Raw genomic sequence first — 11,760 nt, 5'->3', positions numbered from 1 at the left:
ATGAGTAACATATTTTGGAAGCAGAGATTAACACTGAGAAATCCACACCTCATCTTTATATTATTTCTTGATATTTTGAATCCATAATCATTTCAGTTTCCTATGTATTCGTACTGAAAATAGTGACATAAACACCCATAGCTTTAAGCAACTACATTTATTAAGACAAAATAACATTGAACAGCACAGTATTCTTAAAAGATACTTGAAATTAAGATAGTAAAAGCAGCAGACACAAATAAAAAGGAACACTAGAGTGACTTTTACAGAATAAAATCCTGTCTTTAGTGTGTCCTTGTGATTCAATAAAATAAGAGCTCAAAATATTCATGCATACATAAAAAATGTCTTAAAAACTACTACATATATTGTAGTATTTGGACACACACAAAAGGACTGTGCACTTAAACTTAATTTGCAGATTTTAGCGTGCATAAACATGTTTCAAGTGTAGGAACCTTATTTAAAGTATAACACGCTCTAAGTTGTAGCCTTATGACCTAAATATTGAATGTATGAATTAGCAGCTGTCTGGCGTTGCTGTGGTTTGAACTCTTCTCTGTCTCAGACGCCAAAAATGATTCTGAGGTCAGCCAGGGAGAGTTTAGTGACAGTGGTTCCTGTTCCTGAGAGCACATTCTGGGCTAGCTCCTTCTTCTTCTCCTGCAGTGTTGAAATCTTCTCCTCCACGGTGCCTTCACACACAAATCTGGAACAAAACAAGAAAAAAATATCACACACACAATCACTAAGAACAGTAAGAGCAAATTCACTTATGGTAAGATTTAAATAAAGCTTTCAATAAAATAATTCTACTAAAACAAACAAACAGTTGTTTTCCTCTTAGCTATACGATATGTGATTATCTATCCTCCTGTGGATTTATTACCTGTGGATGGTGACGTCTTTAGTTTGTCCCACTCTGTAGATCCGGTCACAGGCCTGATCCTCCAGAGCTGGGTTCCTGTGGTTAAAAACACAACTGTTTTTGTACTAAGGGTGCCATAATTGTTCTTATTAGTCCCAAAATAACAGCTTCTCCATCAATTACTGCCTTTAACTACTGATGTTATGGTTGGTAAACAATGTTTTTTAAATTCTGCTTCTTGAGCCACTAGCCATTTCTCATAAAGGCAGATGTGTGTCTAACACGAGTCTGGTCCTGCTGGAGGTTTCTGCCTGTTAAAGGAAGTTTGTCTTTGCCACTGTAACTTGCTACATGCTGCAAAGTGCTCTGCTCATGGTGGATTAAGATGAGATCAGACTGAGTCCTGTCTGTAAGATGGGACAGGATCTTATCCTGTCTTGATGTTGGGTCTTTGTTAATAATAGAACATAGAGTACAGTCTAGACCTGCTCTGTTTGCAAAGAGTCTTAAGGACAATTCAAAGAAAGACAGTCTTAGGGTGAGTTGAAGAGTTGAAGGGAGAGCACTTACAGGTAGCTTAAAGTGTAGCTGTCCGGTTAAACAAAGGGATGCTCAAAAGTTCACTAGGTTGGTGCAATAACTATATTAACACACAAATTTGCACAGCAGTTTTATGCAGGATTCATCTTCTCTGAAGCAGTCAGACGGGGATGGTTTCTTCTTGTGTGGAATAAGCATCACATGACGTACTGAACACTTCCTTATGACTGAGCAGAAACCCTGAGTTAACAGAGACGGGGGGGAAAACCAGCGTCATTATGCTCATTATCTCTAACTGGGGCTTCAGGCTTCGTCAAGCCAGCTCCCCTGGGTAATGTTGAACTTGCTGTGTAGTACACCCCTCTGAGAACTCATGTGTGATAATTAACTAGTCTATAACATCTTTCTAATGAGGTCCTACAGAAGACCAAATAAGGATTGATTAAAACAAAGATTGTAAAATACTTTCAGTGCAAAAACATGACAGGAATATTTAAGAAATAGGTCAATGCTGTGCAAACAACTGGCTACATCACACACTGGGGAGCAAATATCAGCCTCCCAGTCAATGTTAGTCATCTGTTTACAGTGCAACATCTCACCAGTGCATGTCAATGAGGAAGAGATGATTCCCTCCGATCAGATTGAGTCCAACTCCTCCAGCACAAAGAGAAACCAGCATCACCTTTTACAGAAATAAGAAATACAAACACATATTTTAATGTAAGGACAGTCAATAACTGTTTATCTGATAATTATTAGAACACCAGGTTGTTATCTGTATGTAAATAAATGAATAATCCCTAATCGTACCTCAACATCAACTGAACAAAATAATTTCTGATCTGTAATAAAATTCCTGTTTATTGATGTAAAAGTGAAAAACAGCTGCTTGTCATTTACTTGAGGTCCTTTAGGGTTCGTGTTGAATTCCTCCACCAGGTCCATGCGGCGTTTAGGGTTGACGGTTCCGTCGATAACTCCGTATCTCAGACCCATCCGCTGCAGGTGAACCGCCACAATGGACAGCATGCTGGTCCACTGGGACACAATCACGCTACACATTAACAGAGAGAGGACAACACATGGATTATTCGTATGGTATTATCCAGGTCCACTCATCTGTAGCTCTTTAATATTAATTATAAAGAACATGCGTGAGGAGTTTAATTATTTAGGACCTACACTACCAGTCAAAAGTTTGGAAACACCTTCTCATTCAAGGGTTTGTATTAATTTTAATTATTTGAAACACTGTAGATTAATACTGAAGACGTCAGAACTCTGAAAGAACATATATGGAATTATTTAATGAACAAAAAAGTGTTAAACAAAGCAGAATATGTTTTATATTTTAGATTCTGTAAAGTAGCCCCCTTTTTCCTTCATGACAGCTTTGCACACTCTTGGTATTCTCTCAGTCTGCTTCATGAAGTGGTCTCCTGGAATGGTTTCTAATTAACATGAGCCTTGTCAAGAGTTCATTTGTAGAATGACTTGCCTTCTTAATGTGTTTGAGACCATCAGTTGTGTTGTTCAGAGGTAGGGTTAGTACACAATGGATAGTCCTATTTGATTACTGTTGTAATCCAGATTATGGCAAAACCAGATTATTCCATAGTTTTGATGTCTTCAGTATTAATCTACAATGTTGAAAATAATTAAAATAAATAAAAACCATTGAATGAGAAGGTGTGTCCAAACTTTTGGCTGGTAGTGTAGACGTGCAAGAAAACCCTAAAAGTGAAGATCAACATTTCCACCTCTCTCTGCAGAGAAAAGCTTTCTGAGAGTGGAAAGAGGAGATTGATTTGAAGCTATTTGGCAGATGTTTCTGTCTGTGTTCAAACTTTAGCTGACAGAATAAAAGATGTCTGAAACTCAAGCACACCTGGAGGACAGCTTGAAGGAAAGACGAGTCTGAGTTGATGGTGAGACTAAAATGTTTTTACCTTTTCTGATCAGCACCGTTCTGTTTGATCTGCTTCAGCTCAGAAATGATCGCAGAAATCTGGAAAATAAGAGCAGAGGTGAGCTTCTGAGCTGCAGGGAGATCACTTAAAAACACATCTGTGATACAACCTGAACTCCAGCCACACTTTGATTGACTCATTTTGCTGGTAAAACTTGGTAGACAGTAGAAGACTAGCACACACTCTTACTCCAGGAGCAAAAACTATCACTTGATGAGAAGCACAGCATCAAAACATGAGTGGATTTTTATCTTTAGATTAATTTGGGGTCTTTTTCCTCTTTATTTGACAGAGCAGAGTGGGATAGAGACACAGCAAAGGGTTGGGGCACCTGCTCCACTGACTGAGGAACAGCATGGACTAAATGTGCTGGCTTGTCTTCTTCTAATCTGAGATATGTGTAAAACCACCCCAGTAATCAAAGTCCGCCCACCTTGGAGCTCTCACTGGTGTCCTCAAACAGCTGTGAGGAGAAGCGGGTGCCGTTAAGAGCCACGGTGTCTTTGGGGTCGGGACATGATGGCGACGGGCTGGATGAGAGCGACAGAGCGTTGAGCTGCTCCTCCAGAGACAAGACTATCCCGTCACCCTGCAGCTCTGTGGAGTCAAGAGTCTGAACACAGAGAGGAAAGCAGATATTAGAGCATGATTTACTTTGCATGCACTCATGTGTCTGAGATTGACTTTGTGATCCCAGTTGAAGCCTGTAAAGCATCTTCAGAGCACGTGAGCGTCTGCATACCTTCTTCAGGAGGGACAGGTGACAGCAGCACTGTCGCAGGCGCAGCAGCAGGGACAAGATGTGGACTGTGCTGGACGCCTGCTGGGGCTGCTGGGAATTTGGCAGAACAGCGTCAGACTGGGACATACCAAACTCCTGGGCCACTGGAGAGAGGAGACACAAACACACACATGTGATACACCAGCTGTGGTTAGAGCAACACTGACGTCTCTATTCAGGTCGAATTAAGGACAAATGTCAAACTTCATTAACCTGAAATTACAAATTCTAACAGTTATTATATAATGTCTGCAATGTAGACATAGTTTAATACAAAGAGAGCAGAGGTTTGACAAAACAAGGTCAACAGTGTTAGCTTCTCATATTTATAACAGCAAACAAGCAGAAATAAACAACCACATCATCTGAGTCATGACCGGCCTGCCTGTTGAGAGCTATAACAAACTCTGCTGATGTCTCACCTTTGTCAAACGGGTTGGGACCAGAGGCGTTTCCTTTCTTCAAGTCGTTTCCTTCATGTCTCTTCAGGTAGTTCTGCAGAGTGGATCTAAAAAAAGAAAGAGCACATTATCATTCTAGTGTCAATAACATTTTTTCTCATTGATCAATCTTTGAGGAAGATTTAGCAGAATCCAATCTTTTTATCCTGACTCATTTTGACTCTTGAGATGACATAATAATCTTCATTCCAAGCTTTTAAGTGCTGTGTCCACTGCTGCTATTTTTTGTGCTTGCAGCTCCTGTTTTCTATTCAAACCCAATGGGATTCAGGGTTTCAAGCGCTCAGCGTCCTCATCCTCATTTAACATTTAGATTTATCATAACCTTTATTTAACCAGGAAATGCTCATTGAGATTAAAAATCTCTTTTCCAAGAGAGTCCTGGCCAAGATAGGCAGCAGCACAGTTACAGAGTTACAATTTTACAATAGATACATACAAATAGCAGACGCATACAACACCTTATAAACAGGTACCTCCAGAAAAACATATTTATATTTAACATTTATATTTAACATTTTGTATTTAATATTTAACATTTATATTTTAAATTTTAACGTTGCACATTTATATTTATATTTAACATTTATATCTATATTTAAAATTTATATTTAACATTTATATCTATATTTAAAATTTATATTTAACATTTATATTCATATTTAACATTTATATTTATATCTAACATTTATATTTAATATTTATATTTTAAATTTTAACATTGCACATTTAGATTTAGCATTTGGATTTAACAGTGATTTTAACTTAATATATTTTTCACAGCAAAATTAAATGTGAAGAAGATCACAAATATTCTTCTAAATGTGATAAAAAAGTGACTCTTAAAAATTAACTTGATTTTTAGGACGTTTTGGAGCTAAATGTGAAGAACTGTAGCTGTTACTTGTAGCACCCCATAACTGGACCCAATGGAAAAAACAAACAAGCTAAAATTAAACCAGAGGTAAATAAAAAAAAAAAAAAAGCTGATGAGATCAAGGAAGGTGATATATTTGTTCCCTTTAAACAATCCTGTTTGTTTAAAGCTGAAGAGAAAAGAAAAGCAGCAGCACAGCACTGTTTCTGATAGTTTTTAGAATTAAATTTCCTCATAAATCACAAGTTCCTCTTCATACAGCCAGTTAAAGGTGTGATATTTACGCCCCCTGTAACGTTGGTCAAAGGTGTGACAAAGACGAAGTGACAGAGGCGTTACAGAGGTGAGACAGAATCACTGTGAGCTGCAGGAGGAGTCAGGACTGTGTTGAAACTCCTGCTGTGTTCACCTCTTGTGCTTCCACGATGCAGTAATGTAATGTGAAGTCACACACCGGGACAACAATTGTTGCAGAGTTGCATCACAACAACGCTGCTGCAGACGAGGAATATGAAAAGGGTGTTAGTTAAATGGAAAATAAGAGAAGTTATTGTGTTACCTGGATTGGGCAAACACCACGTCATACACTGACTGCTCATCCTTGGAGAGTTTGAGTTGATGCACCTCACAGGTCCGGTCCGGGAGAGACACCTGAAACATTCAACCAGTGTGAATCAACAACGCCTGTCCTCAGTGTCATGTTTTCATAAGGATGTATAAGTCACAGGTGTTTCTGTCCCTACCAGTGGTTGTCCTGAAGAGTCCTTCTGGTCCTTGGTGCGTCTGAGCAGCAGAGTCCTCGTCAGGATGTTGAGTCTCTCTCTGCCTCTCTTGGAGCCGTTATCGACCTGAGACTTCCACAGTTTGTACTCATCGAAAGGAGCACAACGCAGAAACCTGACAAACAGGAGAGGAAAGAGAATCTCATTTATAAAGATCTTCTCTACTTCATTTAGTCCAAACAGAAGAAGCATTTCTACAAGTGAAGCCTCTTAAAGTCCTAAAGTATCCACTGTGTTTTCTCTTACTTGAGCAGGGAGTACATGTCCAGCAGGTTGTTCTGGATGGGTGTGCCGGTCACAGCCCAGCGTGCTCCAGCTCTCAGCTGACAGACGGCCATGGAGGTTTGCACTTTGGGGTTTTTGATGTTGTGGGCTTCGTCTAGAATAATCCGTGCCCATTTCACTCGCAGGAGAGGGGTGGAGTGTGGCGGCTGAAGAAAACAACACCAGATGATGTGAACATGTAGCTGAGCACTTAAGATAATGGGCATGCGTCTTCTCTAACTGTATCTACTCACATCTTGCAGGAGGAATCACAAGGCTTGTAAAAATATCAAGTACTCACCACCACATCTTCATCTTTGCTGGGTTTCTCAGCCTCATCCTTCTGGACCGGGATCTCCTTAGAGACTAGACCGTAGGTGGTCACCACCACATCGTGATCTGCCAGCCTGAGAGACAGAGAGGGGATACTTATTTAGATCAACTTGCTTTTTGCTTCAAAAATCCTTTAAACTGAAGTGAAAGTTGAGGCCCAAGAGGAGGAGCCTTTAACTTGTTGACAAATATTGACCCCACATGAGTTCGGACTTAATGAATCCAAGTTTTTGAGTTTTCCTGAGAGTTTATTTGTTGCATGAAAGTTCTGTCAGAATACTATGAACATTATATACATTCTCTAGATTTCTCCTCAGAGTTGGAGGATTGATATGTGCAATTTTAAATTACTCTTCGTTATTTAGTTTATCTAATAGTATTTATTTTATTTTCTTAGCATGTTTTCCTTTTTATTTACTATCATTATTATTCTATTTTATTTATTTATTATTAATTAATTTTTTGTAGTTGTTGAATGGCCTTGTAATGGGTGGTGGGTGGGAAAGGGAGTTGATATTCAGATATGACAATTGATGTTTATTCTATATTTTTATACCTTATATTGTATATCACACTGTCTTAAAATCTTCTATAAATAAAGTTGGAAAAGAAAAATAATACTATGACCAGTCTTTCTCTAATCATGTGAAATCCCTGTTTTCAGCAGGTCAAATGATCTCTAATTGACATTAAACAAAGATACTGCGTGCAAATAAATATATATTTGCTCCTAGCTAATATATAATGACTAGATGTGCAAAACAGAGAAACAATCAGAGGTGTAAATATGTGATCGTGTGCACGGTTCCTCACACTTTAGCCCTCTTCTCTCGGTTGGGGCCGTGGTACAGGTACACCGTCAGCCTTCCACTCTTCACATGTCTGTCAACCTCTCTCTTCCAGTGGTGGATCAGAGAGGCAGGGCAGATGATCAGAGTGCTTTTAGAAACCACGACGCTCGAGTCTGCATGATCAAAAGACAAACAAACTTAATGAAACTTGTGCACTCTAAAAACAACAAGAATTTACCTTCAAAGTTCAGACATAAAATCACATCATATGGAAGTTAATGATTATATTGATGTATTCAATCATAACAACTTGAAAATTATTTATTCACCAGCTTTAGAGATCCAGCCCTCTGGCTTCTTCTCTTCTTCTTCCTTCTTCTCATCTTCTTCTTTTTCCTTTTTCTTCTTGGCCAGTAGGAGAGAAATCATAGTGAGGGTTTTACCCAGACCCATGTCATCCGCTGCGTCAACAAGGAGACAAAACAACAAAACAGTTACAGCATGAAGATTCAAGGTCGACTCCTGAGTGATGAAAACGAGAGCTTGAGCATTTCAACATCAAAGTGAGAAGATCATCCATTTTCCAACATCCTAAAAATGTAGAAACTATCATCTTCAGCTCATCATGACACAGATCATGTACAGACAATAGGAAACATACCCAGGATTCCTCCACAGGGATTCTGAGTTTCTCTCCAGAGCAGCCAGGCCAAAGCTCGTCTCTGATGAGCCAGGAGTTTCACCTGATCAACAAACATTGATAATGTTATTGAGAGTTAACAAAGCTGACTTTCACAAGAGAACATAGAGGCACAGTTTCCTCTGCGAATCTATGTGTAAAGTTAAAGGAAATAAAGTTATTGGAACTTTTTTGGAAGGTATGATGACGCCCACAGATTGAAAGATTTCAAAAACCTCTGCTTTAAGTCTTCAAATGGTTGCACAGGGATGATTTGTTCTTATTCAACAAAAGAAAAAATATGATGAAGATCTGGCTCATAGTGAGTTGTATTTTATAACCACAATGTTGACTGGACTATAAAAGGTACAAGAAAAACAAGTTCTTCCACACCAAAGTGGGAAATTGAGTCTATTATGGCATTGTCTGTTTGAATCAGGAAAAAACTTGCCATATTTAGGGTTCACACATATGTAGATATGTCTGAAGATTTCCACAAATCTCATTAATGAAGTCAAATTCTTCAGGACTGACGAAAAGCTAAAGTAGCGTGTAACCTTGATTCCCCTGGGGTCAGGGGTTTCGGCCTCGGGGTCCGGGCAGGACTCCAGAGATTTGTGAAGATGGTCGATGGCCTCACAGGTGGCGTTTTTCACAGCCAGCAGACGACCCTCCGTCATCCTCCCGCCATAAAAAGCCTGTGCTGCTGAGTTGTCTGGAAACACAGAGGAGTGTGAGAAAAGGTGAAGTGGAAAAGTTGCACGTGAAAAATGAAGAAGAGGAACAATGTGGACTAAATATTTGGAATGGAAACAAAATGAAGGTGATTTGTTGGAATAGTAGTTCACATAAGCTAGAACTCTTACCTCCATGCATGCCATGGGTGTATCCTTGGCTCAGCTGGAGCCCCAGGGAGCTGCCGGAGGCCTGCTGCAGGAAGAGGCCCGGGGCTGGAGGAGCAGGGAGCAGAATGGTGCCTCCTTGCCGGCTGAATGGGTTCACCTGGCTGCTTCCTGCACGAGCATCGCTGCTGGTACTTGCACCCTGGGGTCCTGAGAGTGATTCTGAATTAAAGTTGCAGTCGTCAATAATAGGCTGAGTATAACAGAGTGGAACCTTAGACTTTTATTAATTCATGGTGTACAGTTAGGGAGTTACCAGGCTGAGAAGCAGCAGTGAGGCTCAGAGAATCCAGGGCATCCTCCAGCTCTTTGACCTGAGTCCTCAACCTCTCGCCTTTATCTGGGAGAGCTGCCACGTTCACCACAGACAGAGTGGCCTGAAGTGAAGACAGAACAGATCAATTAAAGCCTAAGAAGGACCATCACTTGTGTCATTAGGAAGTATCTGTGATTTCAACCTGAGTCTCTAGCTCACCTTCTTCTGTTGTAGCTGAGCAGTGAGGAGGCCGCGCAGGCCTTGGGGATCTTCTTGCTTCTTGTTGAATCCTGGGTAGGCAGTCAGGGTCTTTTGGATGCCAGACACAGGATTTTTTTGTGGAGCAGGTTTCACAGACACCACCACTACATCATCATCATCATCATCATCATCATCATCATCCTTTTCTTGTTGGTTTTTGTTTAGACTGGACTCTGGTGGTGATGTTTCCTCAGGTGTTGGGCTCCTGGTTTTATCAGGGTCTCTAAAAGCCTGGGTGCTGGTACTGGAGGCAGGTTTACAGGAACTGTCTTTGACAGTAGGTTTTGCTTCTTTCAGCTGGCACTTTTCTCCATCTTTAGTTTTCTGGAGTGAGTCCTTGAGAGGAGCTTGCGTGGTTTGATTTGTTTTCTCAGGAGGAACACTCTTCACGATGGAAGTGGGATTTGTTTTACCTCCCTGCTCTGTGGGATTTTCTGACTTCTTGTCTTGAACCTTCTCTGTCATGTTTTCTGATCTCTCTGCAGCCGGACTGCGTCTCTCCTCATCTGAAACTCTCTTCTTTATCTTCATCCCCGCTGGAAGTTCTTTACCTCTGTACGTATCTGAGGAATCTAGCTTCCCTTCCTCCTTCTCTTTCCTGCCTGCAGCTGCACTCTCCTCTTTCTCTTTCTGATGATTGTCTCCTCCTTTGGCCTTATGGTTTGGCTCCTTCTCTTTCTTCTCTTTTCTTTCCTCATTGCCTCCACCAGACTGTAACTTCCTCCACTCAGAGTCCTTGTCTGTCCTTTCAGAGGCTTTAAAGGGGTTTCTGACAGGCGGGAGGCAGGAGGATGGTTTCAGGGTGTCTGATCGAGGGTTTTTGTTTTCTTTCTCTGGCTGCAAAGATGAAAGACAGGAGTATTAGAAGTCACATTTATTTTTAAAACTTCAAAATGTCTGTCAATAATCTATTCATCTAAGAAATGGTAAATATAATATCAAAGTGTTGAAGAGGTGCTTTCTTACCGCGCTCCAAGGCACGTTTCCACACCACCTCTGGCCTGCTTTTTTACCCACAACACACCTGTAGAACAACCTATAAAGTGGGGATGAACTCAGAGTCAGAGGTCCAATTCATCCAACTAGATCTGCAGTTATCCTCAATCAACCTGCACACTTACTTGTGGCTCTGCTGCTGTGGATTGTATGTGAGAGCTTGTAGTTCCACCATTGAATCTTCATGATGGAGGCAGTGAGATGCTGAGGTGCTGAGGGAGAGGATAAATGAAAGCAAGGACCTGAAGTATGTGCTAAATAATAACCTGACAAACCAAAGCAATTTAAAGAGGGATACTTTAAAATAAAAGACATAAAAGGGTCAATACCTTGATATCTGGCTGAAGTCACAGCCTTGCTTGTCAACACAGACGTAGAAGCTTTTGCCTTTAGTTGGTCCATCTTTCACACCCGTTTTGAGCATACACAAGCTGCCTGTGACAGGGTGAAGAAAACAAGATATTAAGCCTATAAATCAAACTATCATCTTATTGCAAGTCAGCATGGTGAAGTCAACAAGTGGACATAGCAAGGAGAAGAAGGAGGAAATGCCTTGTCATGCACTAAATAAACAGTACTCCAGGAAGTAAAACACAAATAAGACCTCTGAATACACGAAATCAAACTGCACATTGATTAGCAAACAATCACAACAACTATAGTTTGTTGGCTTACCGTGGACATCGCACAAAATCTGTTCCATTGTACCAACTCGCACAGTCTGAGTGGTCCACACTGAGTTCCAAGCAGAATGTGACTTTCGGTATTTTCGTATCAACCAATCACAGCTGTCAGGAAAGACATCCGGTGTTGGAGTGTCAGAATAAAATCTGATGTCCGAGTTATTTAAAAAGAACACAAACGTCAACCATTAAATGTGAATAAATAAGTATATAACGTAATAAAACAAAGACTGCATGAGAATGTGAGTATATTCAATGAGATGTGAGCTCCATGTCAGGGAACTTTTTCATATAGGGACTTTTATTGGGAAAT

The 11,760-nt window shown here is 40.3% G+C and overlaps 1 protein-coding gene across 2 annotated transcripts; it reads right to left on the bottom strand.

Moving 5' to 3' along the window:
• Positions 1-138: 138 nt before the first annotated feature.
• Positions 139-11,571, bottom strand: ttf2 (transcription termination factor, RNA polymerase II). Of its 2 annotated transcripts, none has more exons than XM_034693554.1 (23): positions 11,440-11,571; positions 11,094-11,199; positions 10,890-10,976; positions 10,735-10,804; positions 9,727-10,605; positions 9,508-9,628; positions 9,216-9,413; positions 8,907-9,064; positions 8,332-8,413; positions 8,000-8,131; positions 7,693-7,843; positions 6,848-6,953; positions 6,529-6,713; positions 6,244-6,397; positions 6,060-6,151; positions 4,585-4,670; positions 4,124-4,266; positions 3,815-3,994; positions 3,361-3,419; positions 2,312-2,465; positions 2,011-2,093; positions 890-964; positions 139-709 (listed from the first exon to the last, which is right to left on the bottom strand). In XM_034693554.1, exons 1-23 carry the CDS (start codon positions 11,465-11,467, stop codon positions 565-567), a joined length of 3,474 nt encoding a protein of 1,157 aa, XP_034549445.1. In that variant the 5' UTR covers positions 11,468-11,571; the 3' UTR covers positions 139-564. The 2 variants fall into 2 exon arrangements, with proteins under 2 accessions (XP_034549445.1, XP_034549446.1); XM_034693555.1 differs by having other exon boundaries at positions 9,216-9,401.
• Positions 11,572-11,760: the final 189 nt, after the last annotated feature.

This window comes from Notolabrus celidotus, chromosome 10 (genome assembly GCF_009762535.1).
Source record: "Notolabrus celidotus isolate fNotCel1 chromosome 10, fNotCel1.pri, whole genome shotgun sequence".
Lineage (NCBI taxonomy): Eukaryota > Metazoa > Chordata > Actinopteri > Labriformes > Labridae > Notolabrus > Notolabrus celidotus.
Note: the sequence above shows the minus strand (reverse complement) of the source record. Positions and strands in the feature narration are given on the sequence as shown.

Coding starts and splice junctions, on each gene's coding strand:
- ttf2 (XM_034693554.1), bottom strand. CDS start 11,467: ATGGAACAGATTTTGTGCGATGTCCACG. Junction 9,065..9,215: donor CACCCATGGCATGCATGGAG/GTAAGAGTTCTA, acceptor CTGTGTTTCCAG/ACAACTCAGCAGCACAGGCT. Junction 6,954..7,692: donor CGAGAGAAGAGGGCTAAAGT/GTGAGGAACCGT, acceptor TCTGTCTCTCAG/GCTGGCAGATCACGATGTGG.